Raw genomic sequence first — 15673 nt, forward strand, 5'->3', positions numbered from 1 at the left:
CTGTTGATCACTTTGCGTATAGCAGATGGTAACCGGAAGACAAGCCCTACGGCCAATGTAGTCGGGTTGTTGTCCTCTTTACTAAATAACCAAGACTTGAAAAAAATTCATTAAAACCCTCTATAAATAATTGAATCGAGAATTGAAAATTTGAAATTGTCCTCGGCAGAAACGGTTAGGTAATCGCGAATCGAAGATTGGCTAATCCTAAAAATACATCCTCGCAAAAATTTCTTTCTACACGGAATCCTGTGTATTCTGGAAAATGAAACATTAGTACAGCGTCAGTCAAAGTGACCGACCACTCTCTCGCAATTTGAATGCGCTGTGTTCCGCTCATAAAGTGAGTGAAATATACTTCGCCTAGACTAATTATATTCTTGATATCAACCGGACTTTGACAATAGCTCTTCTTGATAATAGCAAATTCCTAACCAATACATAACGAGAGGGAAACAAAAAATACTTTTTTAACGAGATAAAATGTATTAGTCGAAGCAATGCTAAAAAAATCCTGCACAGAACAAGTAACATTCTTGAAGACCGAAGAGAAACGAAAAAAACCCGAATTTTTTATTCTTGAGCTAAAAATATGTTTTCATCTTCCTGAATATAAATTATTTTAGCTTGTTAATGACTCATACTGCAAAAAGTAAAGATACATCATTTATATTTATTAGGTTCTGTTTTTTCAATAGAGTGTAGATCTCAAACACTCATTTAAAGATGATTAATCTCACATGCTAAGTATCTACACCATAAATAGTAAAATTCACGCTTGCTTAAACGAATTTGGGTGAAATACATGTATCATCACGTCCAAGGAAGTTGTATTACGGAAGGAGACACAAGCATCACGAGTTTTAACATGTGTTTATTAAATCAGTATCGTGGTGAAACTTAATGGCATCGCCGCCGGCCATAATTATATCATTATGCATGTTCGGTAAATAGCCGTTTTTTAGAATTGCAAAAATAATATCTTTTAATTTATTCACAATGCCATTCAATAAACCTACGACCTAATGAGTCTGTCCTTTCAAGCTGGAATTCGCTGTTTGCAGTTAAGGTGAGGTATTTCAGTTTTCAGTGAATTTTTGGATGCAGATAAATATCACAGATTTCCTCAAAAAAAAGGAAAATCCTAACGCATGTAAAGGTTAAATTGGGTAGATTCAAATTCGACTTAACATACTTGCGCTCCGTAATCATAAATTGCGCATATTAAACGCGTAAAAAGCTCCCACAGGATCTTCGTTTACCTCCAATTTCACGAAGTAATTTACTGGTAACGTTAAAACCCCGAAAAGTTTCTTTATAATCATATTTTATTCAATTAATGGCCGTTAGGTTGGTGTGGAAAGTAAATGCTTAATATCTGGATGCACGAGCATTAGCGCTTTTTCGTAAGTTCATTTTACTGCTAATGGAGTTGGGTTATTTATCATCATTACAAATTGTTTTCATTCCACAGTTCTTCTATGACCGATAATGAAAACAAAAAAAGTCATCGAGTGTTGGTTTGAGTTTTGTTTTTGCCATAATCTCAATCCAGTTAGAATATTACACATCCCCAACAAATTCTCAGCCTTTTCTTTTCTTCAATATGGGCAACTTTGCCGCAGCGGGCAGAATCGGCCGATTATTAAGATGATGAGATAGTTCAGCAAAATATTAGTTCATACTTAAATTTTCATAATAAACCTTTTTCTCCTTTCCAACGTTTTAGGAACTTTATCTTCGTGTCATGTTTTTGCAACATAACTTGGCATTATTACAGAGCAATCGATCGTAGCTGCATTCATTTCCATTTGTAGTTCAGTTTGAAAAAATCTTTCATATTTTATTCTTTAAATTTTAATGGCACCAGTGTATACCTCAAATCGAACACGTATTGCAAGTTCAAAATTAAATGTTCGATTATATTTCAATATAATATGTCGCCATGGCGATAACATTTCGCGGTTTTGAGCTTTCATGTATTTACTGATAATTGCCAACATGACGCAAGTGAAATAAACGCAAAATTTTAATTTATCTTTTTAATTTACCGTCCCCATTAACCACTCTCAAAGACGGAATGTTTTTCATCCTGGGTGACATTTTATTGAAATGAAGGCTTTATCTGAAAATATACATTATGTTTCCACAAAACGGGCAATTTCGGCTCAGGTAAAGGTTAACGTGATCTAAATAAGATTTCTCTTTAGTTTTCTATACCAGTTATTGATATAACAGGTACTAATGATGCAATTGTCACCCTGTTTCCTTCAGCTTTTTTTACTTTGAAAGAAGCAGTCTTTTACCGAGGGAATGTCACTTGAATACCTTTTTCTCTGAATTGAATTTCCATCGTTCAAGAGACAGGGTAATGACCAGTCAACACCTTGTTACATGGTTATGTTCCCGTTCCATTGTTGTAGATACTGGTCTAAATGAATTTAAATTAATCAGTCGGAAATGCCATCTAGTTGGTTTACATTCGCAATTACCTTGAAAAACAATGCTGTAAATTACTTATCAATTACGCCTTGTTTTAAAAACCGTGAGTCATGATAAAAGGGTTTTCGCCCGCCATGGCGATAATAGCTCATGTTTGTAGCTTCGTATACTTCAGTTTAAGGTAATGGTGCAGTGATTGGCAAATTATGAGTTAACCAGCTCTGTTCACTGAGTAACATAAAAGCATGCTACACTCAAGTTGTGCGAATCGAAACAGCAACGGGTTTGGCAAGTGACAGCTGCCAAAACTACCTTTACTAAGAGGGAGCTAAATGATCACATGCGCCGGCCATTGACACTTCAATTTTTATTTAAAAACTCTTTGCAAATTAACCCTTCACCTTTTCCCGTTTTTTTTTCGTGTGTGTTCTTCATTGCCGGCTCTATGGCTTAGTCCAACCTAAAAAACTAGCCACATGCCAAAAAAAAGTAAACATTTCCTCTGATCAGTTTTATCTGCTCAGACAAACCAATAGGACAATGGTTTTTTCCTTCCCTGTCTACGCAGATATGTATAAAACATGTTAAGAATAATTCTGTCTGCTTGACGTCCTCGGCACTGTCGCTTAAATGTCAAAGCAGAGAGAATAAGGAAGATGATAGATTTTGAGCTCGGTGATGAACAAGAGCAGGAGCGAGCTCCTGACAAGAGAGATGTTTATTTGTCATGTCACGGGTGTGGAACATAGAAAAACTCTGAGTCCCCATGAGGAATGGAACCTCGTAGTTCCAAGGATCTACTTAAAAGAGCGCGGAACCCAATGTTCTGTGTGAGGTTTAATGTCAAAGTATGATGTCTTGTGTTAATAAAAATCGAGAATTTAGCACTGTGAAGCCATAACGTTTACATCTCGACATGAACAACCTCAATAATTTTCCATTTTTTTTTAAGTCATTGAAAATAATCGACGTTTAGAATAACATCATGGATTAGTTTGAATCCGGATTAACCCAACCAGCCCTTTCCTAAGGCGTTGCCGGACGTCCTGACCTTTAATTTGTTGACGTTGTCATCTCCCAAATATTTCCTCGAAGATTCTTTCTAATAAATACGTTGTTAACTGAGAACATAGTAAATCTCTAACTTTTCAGTGAAATGTTTTTGCTTTTATCGATGTTAGTTTGAGTGGACCACTTATTCCTGTGGTTTTTAAATTTTCACGAAAGGTTCCACCACCTGGATTCTCTGCACATTGGGTTCGTCTTCGCCACAAGTAACCAAGTTTTAAATTTCAGGTGACCTCTATTTGATGAGATTGCTTATATTTTGATTGAAAGACTATTGCAAGGCATTAGTTTGTTCTTTGATTGCATAGCTTTTAAATGAAATCTTGTGGCTCTATATTGTTCGAACTGCAGTATGAAGATTTTGCGACTGGCATTGACAGAAGTTTCTTCCAAACATCTTTGCTACTCTGCCATAAAATCCTTTGATTATTTGTCTTGAATTTAACTTTCTTTGCCCATGCAAAACACTGAATGAACTGGCTGCTTAGTTTCTACATTGCGTGAGTATGGTGGCGTGTGTGGTTTAAGCATCTTGATTGCGAATGCATCGGAAAATTACTTATCATTGTGTACTTTCATTGCAAAAATATATTAAAAAACAAATATTAGTATTTAAAAACATTTTTTAATTTTGAAATTCTTGAGCGATATTCTCCTGAGGACTTTTTTTATCTTGCTCTTTGCCCATAAACTTTTAGGTTTTGTAAATATCCTCATGTCTGCTCCTTGTTCTCACCTGTCTTTGGGTGTCATGAGATGTTCATTTCCGTTATAATAACTATTACGGCGTAAGAGTCTGACAGATACTTGTCCTCGCTATGTCATAGGCGATTTCCCAAACTGATAAATCCAAAGACTCCGCCAGTACTGACGCAAATATACATTTGCGAAGAGGAGAGAAACTTTTTAGAGTCGAACAGTGAAGGACGAAAAGCAAGTTTTACCCTCTTTGGTAAGTTGCCTAATTGCTGTAGCATTATATGTTTTTTAACTCAGGAAAACTAAACCGGCGCTATCAGAATTGAAAACTGGATATCTAGCGTCTTCTAATAGCTGTGTGCGCACAATTGAAAGTTATCTGGCTGCGTCTAATGTGGAAACCGAAATTTCTTGAATCAACTCAGCTCAATTCGAGCCGTCAGAAAATTCTACATGGGTTATGTAACTACTGAGTTATGCGTGTTTTTGTTGCTGTGCCAACTACTTTCGTTTATCTTATTTTTCAGTCGTTCCGCATTGTCGCGAAGTGACATTTATTTATTATTCATCCTTAGAAGTTGTCTCTTGCTTTGTATTTGTATGCGATTCATAAAACGGGTAATGTCTTGATCTGAAACAACGAAGCAACGTACTGCAGATGACAACCGTAGTTTAATGTTAAATTCCCAACACAGAATTTTTCCTCTTTAATTATTTTATGTATGGTAACATTTACCTTAATCGAACTCAGGTTTTTCAATTCTGTTGTGGATTGCATGCAGTACGGTATCCACAAAAGAAGTTGGTGGTCCATTTTGAATTAATGTTTCATTTCCCAGTCAGCTGGTAAAATTAATTATTCGAGATTGTCAAAGCTAAGTGAACTTCTGAAATCAGATGAGTCATGGCAATGACAGGAATTACGCACATGAGGGTAGTTACGCAGAAACTTGACATCAAGGCGGAAAAAAGCGCATGTACACCATAGGAACTAATACAAACCATGACTCATATGATGGCTGGCTTCTGTTGCCATGGACACCATGACCACCGCTATAAACTAAATCAATCACATATTTCATAATGTAGTAACTCATGGGAGGACTTTTCTTGCATTGCTGTTCGAAAAAAGTAATTAGTTTTTATTGAAACGCATCGTTCTTTCCTCAGACCAAACAATGATTAGAAGTAACTAAAATGCAATCAAACCATTTTTGGCACTTAAAGATGATAACGGAAGTTATTTGCTGGTTTGATGTCTATCGATGTTATGACTTCCTCTGTTGAGTAAACAAAGTCTACTCAAAAGGGAAAAAAAATGTCTTGAAATTGTCATCCGTGTTCGTTTAAAATAAAAAAAACGTTATTTAGAAGGTGTATGGTTGAGGTCTTTTAGGTGAAATGTTGAACAATTTTTAATCAAAATGGTGTCTACCACTTTCACCGACACAGAGGTGAATACCGTAATTATTTTATTGTACAGAAGCCAAAAATTAGTTTATTTCTGTCAATATCCCGTAAGATGGTTGGAAATTAAACTCTTGATTCGCGATGTTGTCTCTTTGGCAGCTCGGAGGTAAATAGTAATCGCTAATCACTTACGAAATAGCCAATCAGCGCGCGCGAAAAGCTCTATTAACACATGGAATATACACTAGCAAGTGTTAATCATTTCCAGTGCATAAAAAAATCTCTGAAGAAAGATAAAATAATGGGAGATCTCGAATGAAATAACGGCAAAAAACTAGTTCTATTTAACACTTGAGGTTGTACTTGAACTGACACACGAATCTTGTAGGCTGGCATGATGCCCAAGCCTGTTGTTGTATTCACTTTTCCGCCCTGAAAACTGCTACTGATTAATTTTTTATTAAATAAATTAAGGGAGGTAAATTTCTAAAGAAACTGTGGTGCTTCGTCGGTGTGAGAGTATTACAGGGTAATTTCGCTTTCTCAGCTGAGATGATAACGTACATCGGCCACCGTAAAGAGTTTAAAAGCTGACGTTTCGAGTGTTAGCCCTTCAGTTTTTAGTTGTTTGGTTCGTTTTAAAGGTACACAGGCATCCGGCAATCACTTGAAATCCATACGTTTACTGTTATCATCAAAATTTTCGATAAGACAAGTAGTACTTTTTTAAGAGACCAGTTATTTTTGATTACCTGTGAGGTGGGGAAGGAGAGGATTTTGGGAAGATCACTTGGTTTTCGGTGGGAACAGAGGAAACTTTAAGATGTCAGTCCTCGCCAACAGAGTATGAAGGGGGGGGGGGGGGGGCGAAGGGGGGCTATAGAGAATTGATTGCCAGTCCACTACCAATGAGGGGAAGACAAAACAAGACTTCAGAGCCTAATGGGGGATCACGTGACTTTTATTGTGACACAACCAAATTCCTTTAAACCCCACCCCCTCCTCCCTCCCCTCCTCATTCTCAAGGCGGTAAACAAGGACCACTCCCTCAGGGGTTTCACATATAACCATGTCTTTTTTTTTTTCAAATGTGCCGCTAACATGCAAATTATTACATGATACCTGAGAGGAATGTTCACAAAACTTTCCAGACGACATTCAGGATGAGAACCATGCAACGATCATAATATACCTATTTCTCACCAGTCTGTGTCTAAACTTCCCGGATTTGACGTCAGGGCGTTAAATTCACGGGATCTTAATAAAGTAAGCGGCTTTGTATTTACAAACACCAAACCTAAAAGGCAAATTCTTTAAATAATAATCTAGGAATGACATCAAATTAGCGATAACATCGGAATTACTCTCAACAAAGATTTTTTCTGTTCCGTAGTTAAAACTGAAGAAGGATGATAAAATAAAGCTTTCTTTCTCGAATAAAAACACGGATGAAGTTTAAAAGTAAAGTTGTGGGTAGCGAATACAGATAGAAAAACAAACCACTTCATAAAATCTTCCCATTCTGTTACACTTCTGTAAAATTAATTTGCAATTGTCTTGTACCGGATATTTTACAAGACTGGGTGCATTGCCACAACCATGTCATGTCAAAATAATCCAGACATCGTTTTCATTTTTGATATCTCGAGCTTTTTTTCATTTTCCAAACGCTGTATGTTTACAGTGTAAAATTACAGATTACGCCTGTGTCGCTTCACTGAACTTGCTTACCATTGCCACGTTCAGACTGGACCCAGTTAACGGCGAAGTTTTCAAAAAATTTGGTAAGTAGTTTTTTTTAAAATTCAATATCGAAACCAAAGCTTTTCGCCGTCTCATTTAGTTCCAAATAGGTTACGCCGCTTACATAGATGACTCAAGTTCCTTTCTGTTAGTTTTTTCAAAACCCTTTACATAACAACCTTCGAGCGGACCAAGTAAAGAAAGTTGCATTTCATTTCGCTGTTCTGTATTTCTCATCCATTTTCACTGGCATTTTGTCGCAAATCAAAAAACCTAAAGAATTAATTCATACAAGTTTTTTTCATAATCAAAGACAAGAGGTAAATCCCTCACATCGATTTTTATTAAAGAGTATTCGCTAAATTGTATCTGTTCGGCTCAGGAACTCCGCTATCAACAATGAAATTACACAGACCTTCAGGAAGCAATAAGTTTTGTAGACATTTTTAAATTGCAGCTTGAACAGCTCGTAAATTAATACTCCAAATTTGAATTGAATTTGCACAGGGTGACTGTAATGAAATAAGATATGGAATATAGATGAAGTACAAAGTGAGACTTGAAATGTTCCTAGCGAATCTTCAAGGTAAACATTCCTAGCTTTGACATCAAATGGCGCGGCAAGACTCAATAAGTTCTTAAGAACAAAATAAGATTATTTTTTAATCCAGCTGGCTCGTGTCCGGCTTTCTTGAAATCATGTTTGAATAGTTTTGGTGGACTTTTGACATGTTTAACCACTAACTTGACAATACGAATTGAATGAAGATATCACAGTAAAATAATTATTTTCATATGAATCGGTTGCTTGGTTACAACGAGATAATAATCTACCCAGCCTCAGGATCGAGGAGCGGGTTAAAACGGGATACGGACCGAACCTTCTGCTTTCCCAGGCTGGTGTTAACAAATGACTTTGCAACATCAAATTTTTTCATGACTTCCGAGCTCGAAAGAGTAGATTTTTCATCCTTTCTACCACTGTTAACAAGATCCATCGTTTGTCAATGTCAACAATCAATTTTGCATGCCATATTCTGACATATTTATCTAACTCTAAGGAAAACATTTTGGAAGAAGGACACGTACTTGTAAATCAGTTCCATATCGTTCTTTGAAATTGGTCTGCTAATCCTGATAACAGAAGAAGAAACGTATAATTTCGATTGACGAGATCAGTTTAGCGCGTTTAAAGTACTTTACATAGGGTCTCTTTCTTTCTTCTCTATACTGTTCTCTGTGCATTTTCTAAGGTGCTGACAACGAGAATTTTGTCTATCAATCAAGAGCTTCTTTAGCAGGTTTAGCTGGTGATCATTTCATTTATTCTCGTGACCTTAATGCGTGATTTGGAAGTGATAAAGTACGTAACGATAAATTAGATGCCAGTTATTCTTCGGGGTCAAAGCGCCGATAGAAAGAGGCCAAGATTGGTCTGAGGTTATTAACAAAACTCATCCTTTACGGCTTCTACACTATCACTCTTCAGTTGCTCTGCCCTATTTTCTTTACTTTTACAGCGCTTATCATAATTTTTTTCGGAACCCTTAAAAGAAAAAATGAGTTTCCCACAACTGCTTCACAAAATTAATAGTCAGACATTTTAATCAACGGGATGTCTCAAAGATGGCTCCGTAGATCAGTTGTAACTAGCGCCTGACTGCATTGCAGGAAGTACCGTTGGATTTTTCAATTGCTTTTTTCTGATTTTCAATTACTTTGATTGCAATTACCCTATTAGGCTTTTATCTTTAACGCCAGTCTTTAAGGTAATGCTTAGATCCAACACAAGCAGTGTGCCTAGACATCGACTACGTCGTATCAATTTGCCCCTAAACGACAAGTTCGCGAGGGTTCCTATGATCTCCTATTTTTCCCTCGGTTTTTACTGCAGTTATAAATGTTTTAAGTATGAGATTATTCTGTTCCTAATATATAAACCATTTCTTTATCTTCTAAGGGAAAATTGCCAAAATTTCCACTTCATTGAGACTAAGTACGTTCATAACGAAAAAAGGAGACGGCCTTCTCCTTAACGAAATCCGAGCTCTATTTTTCCTTAACAAGTCCTTCGTACAGAACTGTGAAACTTCAATGACGGTACAACTTCTGGAGAAGATTCACCTTGTGTAAGAACCGAGAAAATAATTAATGTTAAACTTCCATAAAGGCGACATATTTTTTGTTCCTCTTTTTGAAAGCTTTGTCACCGTAATATTTGGCAAAGGTCAACATTTAATAGGCTACAAAATTGATGTTTACCGATCGCTAGGATAAGAATACACTGTGCAAACTAAACTGCACGCACCAAAGTTCTTCTTGTCAAAACACGAACAAGAAGATCATGTAACAACAAGGACGCATAGAGTCGTAAAGAAAGATGTTCCTTCAACTTGAAACAAGTTGGAGAGAAAGAAATTCTCCATAATATAAGATGCTGAACCTCAGACCTTCGGATTCTGCGCTCCAACGCATTTTATAGCTACACACATTGTATTTCTTCGTCACTCTTTTGTTGCGAACACAGTAAGTGTTGAGAAAGTGGTAGGTACATTTTCACATTATTTGTCAATTTGAAAATAGGACTTGTCCCTTTAAACATGAAAATCGAATTTTTGACCTTGCTTTGACAATTCTTGAGATTAACTTTTAAGTGGTTTCCTTGCCCTGACTGTTCAAGGACAGACGGTGCTTAATTGTTAGTGCCTTGGACTTTGGATTGTAATATTCGAGTTTTGAGCCTTATTTGGTCATTGAGTACGTTTTTCGATTTCGCTCTTTCAGACAAGACACTTATCTCTTATAGTATCGCTCTTCAATCTGGGTTAAGTTGTGCGAAGAACGGATAACGCTATCCAACGGATAAAATCACCTTCCAGCGACTAAGCGTTAAGAAAACCTACTGCGCTATCCATCGCATATAATAGAGATTTATCCAGTGGGGCCTGGGATTATAAATGAATCCCGGTAAACTTTCAGGGAAACCTGCGAAATGCTGGAGTTAGTGTCGGAAAAGTGACGTCAGCCGTGTAACCTCGCAACGCAAAACCAAGGGTGGTCTTTAGGATTGTGGTTTTGTAAAAGATATAGGCTAAGATCGACGCGATACGAAGCGTGTGACGACTAGAATAAAGATAGGAAAAGAAAACTACGCGAGTGACTAGTGTTGCTATACTGGGATTTCCAACACTAACTGGCACCTCCGACGGGACTGAGATCGAGACATGGAACTGGAGGCACTTCAGAAGAATTTGGACGCAAAACTCAAGCTTTTGGCGTACAAGCAAGAAAAGGGAAAGGGCATTGTGGACAAGGCAAACGCGACAACTATTGGGAGACACCGTGACGGGTTGGTGTGTTTAGCAAAAGAAGCGGACGAGATCAAATTAAAGATCGAAGAGAAGAAGATTGCAAAGGGTGAGCAAATGGACGAGGTATGTGCATGGAGCAATGAAATAGACAAAGTTATTGAGGGTGTAGACGCGGAGATCGAATACCTTGGGAAGTGTTTGGGGGAGGTGAAGAAAAAATCGCAAATGGCCGAAAAAGAAAGCGAGAAAGCGACAATCGCGAAGGAGAGAGAGGAGCAACTCGCGTTTGAAAAAGCACAATGGGAAATGAAGCTTGATTACGAAAAAAAATCAGAAGAATTAGGTAGCAAAAAAGGGAAAGGGTTATCAGGCGATTCCGGAATGCACGCAAAGTTGCCAAAGCTATCAATAACGAAGTTTGATGGGTCCTTCGAACAATGGCTCTCTTTTTGGAACAAATTTTCCGCGGAAATAGACGCGACGGATCTGTCAGCAGTGACAAAGTTCGCTTATCTAAAGGAACTCCTTGTTACAAAGGTACGAGCGGACATAGATGGACTCCCGTTCAATCTTGAGGGGTACGAAAGGGCGAAGGCCATCCTAAAATCGGAGTACGGGAAAACGTCAGAAATTGTAAATGCATATGTAAACAACATCATGGGTTTGCCTACCATCACAAGCGCCAGTCCAAAAGAAATTAATGAGTTTTACAAAAGGCTTCTGTTCAATGTACAAAGCTTAGAGACGCTCGGGAAGTTACGTGAAGTCTCCGGAAATGTGAGGGCGGTGTTAGACAAACTGAAAGGAATAAAGGGAGACTTAGTCCGGGGACACGAAGATTGGCGAGACTGGGATTTCGCTAAACTGATTCAGGCAATTAAAGGTTGGAGAGACATAAATTCAGAAGGAGAAGAAAGCGATGGTGCGAGTGTGTCCAAGAGGAAGAATGATCGCAACGACTGGAATGCCCGCGTTCCGCCGCCACGCGGAAGGTCTTATCAGGTCCAACAACAAGCAAATGGAGGACAGATGCGCGGATGCGTCTATTGCGATGACACGAACCACACATCCGCTAATTGCACCAAAGTTGTCGCGGTCGGAGACCGCAAACGAATTCTGAGCCAAAAACAGTTGTGTTTTAATTGTACAAGTGACAAACACAGAGCAGACAGCTGTAGAAGCCGCGGGTGTCATAACTGTCAACGCCGACATCACACGTCAATATGTGATCACCCACCAAGCGGTCACACAACGAGGGGAAGATTTATGACGGCACAAAACAAAGGAACAGAGAGAGTCGTGTATCCCGTTGTTGTCGTAGAAGTAAATGGAATCAAATGCCGCGCACTCCTAGACACTGGGGCAGGCAGCTCATACGCGTCGTCAGCTATCCTTGAACACCTGGTAAACAAACCGCTACGAGAAGAATTCAAGCGCATAGAGATGATGCTTGGGTCAACAAACAAGGTCATCGGAGTTCATAGCGTGACGATTGGCAGCCTTGATGGAAAATTTCGATTGGAAACGGAAGTCACCAGAGTGGACCGTAGTACATTGCTATCACTTGACAACCCAGGATATGCTGGGATACTGGAGAAATATCCCTACTTGGATGGGGTATACATGGACGACAGAGACGAGAAGCCTGAGCTACCAGTCCACATTATCCTGGGTGCGAGCGAGTACGCGAAAATAAAGACAGAAACCATACCAAAGATCGGACGTCCCGGCGAACCTGTTGCAGAGCTAACAAAGTTCGGATGGACAATTATGTCACCAGGTAAAGAAGTTGACCTCTCTAATATGTTCTTGACCCAGACGACAGCGGCAGATTACGAACAACTATGCAAATTAGATGTTCTAGGATTGCGTGACACACCAGGCGGAGATCAAGCAGATGTTTATGAAGAATTCAAGGAACAATTAACACGAGGGCCAGAGGGATGGTACGAGACGGGGCTACCCTGGAGGGGAAACTACCCTCCACTGCCCAACCACAGAGCGGGAAGCTTGAAGCGATTGGAAAGTACCATTCGGAAACTGGAGAAGAACGGAATACTCCAGAAGTATGACGCCATAATTAAAGACCAGCTTAACGAAGGAATAGTGGAGCGAGTGTCAGGCCCACCAGTGGGAAAGGAGTTCTATATTCCACATAAAGCAGTGGTGAGAGAAGCTGCAGAGAGTACCAAACTTCGAATCGTGTACGACGCCTCTGCCCGAGCTTCAGAGAAGGCTCCTTCTCTCAATGAGTGCCTTCACACGGGACCTCCGTTGCAGAACAAGCTTTGGGCTGTTCTTGTCCGTGCACGTTTCCACCCAGTCGCGTTAACAGGTGATATCAAGCAAGCGTTCTTACAAGTACGAATACGGGAAGAAGACAGGGATGCCATGAGATTCCACTGGATCACGGACTTGCAATCCAGGCGAGTGGAAATACTGAGATTCACGAGAGCTCTGTTTGGTTTGGCCCCATCGCCCTTTCTTCTTGGGGGAGTTATCAAACAACACCTGGAAGCCTGTCGTACCGAGAATCCGGACCTGGTGAGGGAAATAGATAAGAGTCTATACGTCGATGACCTTATCAGCGGGGGACCCACCGTAAAAGCTGCCCTTGAAGTCAAAGCAGGCGTTACCCATGTCTTTAACCAAGCCTCATTCAAGCTGCACAAGTGGCATTCAAATGTTCCGGCAGTGGAGTCCCCTGGTGAGTCTCTTAGCGAAGATACTACATTCGCGAAAGAACAGTTGGGTGCACCTCAAGAAGGAGGGGGATCTATTCTCGGGCTTCCATGGAACAAGCGACAAGATACCATTGAAATAAATTTCCCAACTGACCGCACCCAAGTGACAAAGAGAGGGATACTAGCGAAGATAGCAAGAGTGTATGACCCGTTAGGGCTCGCAGCGCCTATGACATTGAGTGGAAAACTACTGTACCGAGACGCATGTGATTTGAAAGTCGGATGGGATGCTCAACTTCCTGGTCAACTGGGAACCAAGTGGTCAAGATGGGAAGCACAGCTACCAGTGAGCATTTCCGTACCCAGAGCCATACCTCAACACTTTGAAGAGATCAGCAACATTGAGCTACATTGTTTCGGCGACGCAAGCGGACAAGGCGTTTCTGCGGCAGTGTACGGTGTCATATCTCAACCATCCGGTGATAGTGTTGGGCTGATAGCAGCCAAAGCTAGACTGGCGAAGCAAGGCCTCACCATCCCCCGCCTCGAGTTGGTCTCCGGTCACATGGCGACCAATCTCATTGTGAACGTTAAGGAAGCATTAGAGGGTTTCCCAGTTGGAAATATGGTTTGCTGGTTGGACAGCAGCGTTGCGTTACATTGGATCAAGGGAGCAGGGAGTTACAAGCAGTTCGTAAGCAATCGAGTGCAGGAAATCCAGCAACACCCAGAAGTAAACTGGCGTCATGTGGGTACAAAGGACAACACAGCTGACCTTGGCAGTCGGAGCGGAAGCGTGGAAAATGAAGAGCTATGGTGGAGAGGGCCTGAGTGGCTACTAGACCGAGAGCGATGGCCAGCCGATATTAAGACAACGGCCACACCAGACAGTCAGGCGGAAGCAAAAGTGATACGGGAAGTATTCGCTGTAGCACAAGCTAAGACAGACATCCTAGACGCCTTGCTGATCAAGTCGGACGACAAGAATCGCGGGAAATGGAAGGTCGGGATCGTCACGGAACTAATCAAAGGGCGTGACGGTGTTGTCCGGGGAGCAAAGTTGCGCACAGGGACCTCACATCTAGAGCGAGCAGTACAGCAGCTGTATCCGTTAGAACTGTCATGTGATCGACCGGGAGACGGCGACAGACCTCCAACGACCGAGTTGCGCATTGAAGCGCCAGCGTTCAGGCCTTCCCGTGATGCAGCCGTCGCAGCAAGATTACGTATGGAGGATCTTGCTCACGATGAGGAAGGGGATTGAACTTTGAACCAAACCGAAACAGATTGGATGACAACAGCGGATCGGATGCTTGAACATTCTACTTATGAACTGAACATCTGCCACTATGGCTACTGATTGATCAATGATTAGTGTGATTAGGAAATCGATTGAGAATTCTAGATGATAGATTCGTTCATAAAATTTAAGCGATAAGGTTCATTTCTCGACAGACATTTGCTCTCCGAGACAAATGGGGGGAGGGTGTCGGAAAAGTGACGTCAGCCGTGTAACCTCGCAACGCAAAACCAAGGGTGGTCTTTAGGATTGTGGTTTTGTAAAAGATATAGGCTAAGATCGACGCGATACGAAGCGTGTGACGACTAGAATAAAGATAGGAAAAGAAAACTACGCGAGTGACTAGTGTTGCTATACTGGGATTTCCAACATTAGTGAGGTTACCTACACGTATATGTATGATGGACTATCAATCCATCTATAATCATATCGCTTTGTGCTAAAAAAAATAAGATGAATTGCGGCAGCTTCGCAAAATCTTTTTCGTATCTAGACAAAATTTCCCTTTTTTACTCGCTGGTAAACATTTTTTGATGGCTCCATCGGGTTCTAGCCTTTCCCGAAAGCTTCTGAACAAAAGAAGCTTTGATGTTCGTTTTGCAGAAATGAAATGCAGCTAGTGATGTCCTTAGTAGGAGCACTTCAAGTCAAAAAAACTCCTAAACCTTTAAAATGAACCTCTGAACTGGACCTCTGGACTGGATCTCTGGACTGGTCCTCTGGACTGGTCCTTTGGACTGGTCTTCTGGACTGGTCCTCTGGACTAGACTTCTTTCGCAAACTGATCACAACAGTTTGTGACAAATGCGATCCTTACCGCTAGCCTATTTCCACTGCAATACCTGAGGCTCAGAGCTCACCTTTTTTTTTCTTCTTCTTCTTCCATCATCCTAGTCTGAATCAAAAGAGTTTGACAGAATGAGACATTAATTAGCGATTGTACGTCAATCATTATTGATTGAAAATTTTTAGATGCATGAATTTAAACATGACAGAGATAATTTTCAAGACTTATT

At 40.2% G+C, this 15673-nt stretch overlaps 2 protein-coding genes across 8 annotated transcripts in view; both read left to right on the plus strand.

The window, feature by feature from the left end:
- The first annotated feature begins 992 nt into the window (after positions 1-992).
- LOC113670173 (uncharacterized) overlaps positions 993-15673 on the plus strand; it is a 37259-nt gene continuing 22578 nt past the window's right edge. For 2 of the 7 annotated variants that reach the window (XM_089182809.1, XM_089182817.1), the window contains exon 1: positions 9633-9888. The gene's annotated coding sequence lies outside the window, so the exon portion shown is untranslated. Of the gene's footprint in view, positions 1070-3669; positions 3739-4337; positions 4463-7303; positions 7404-9632; positions 9907-15673 lie in introns of those variants that run through there. The other 5 variants (XM_089182811.1, XM_089182819.1, XM_089182808.1 and 2 more) reach the window with 4 other exon arrangements.
- Positions 10433-14990, plus strand: LOC149040759 (uncharacterized). The gene has a single exon (XM_089182802.1). It carries the CDS (start codon positions 10587-10589, stop codon positions 14619-14621), a length of 4035 nt encoding a protein of 1344 aa, XP_089038928.1. The 5' UTR covers positions 10433-10586; the 3' UTR covers positions 14622-14990.

This window comes from Pocillopora damicornis, chromosome 9, assembly GCF_964200805.1.
Source record: "Pocillopora damicornis chromosome 9, jaPocDami1.2, whole genome shotgun sequence".
Lineage (NCBI taxonomy): Eukaryota > Metazoa > Cnidaria > Anthozoa > Scleractinia > Pocilloporidae > Pocillopora > Pocillopora damicornis.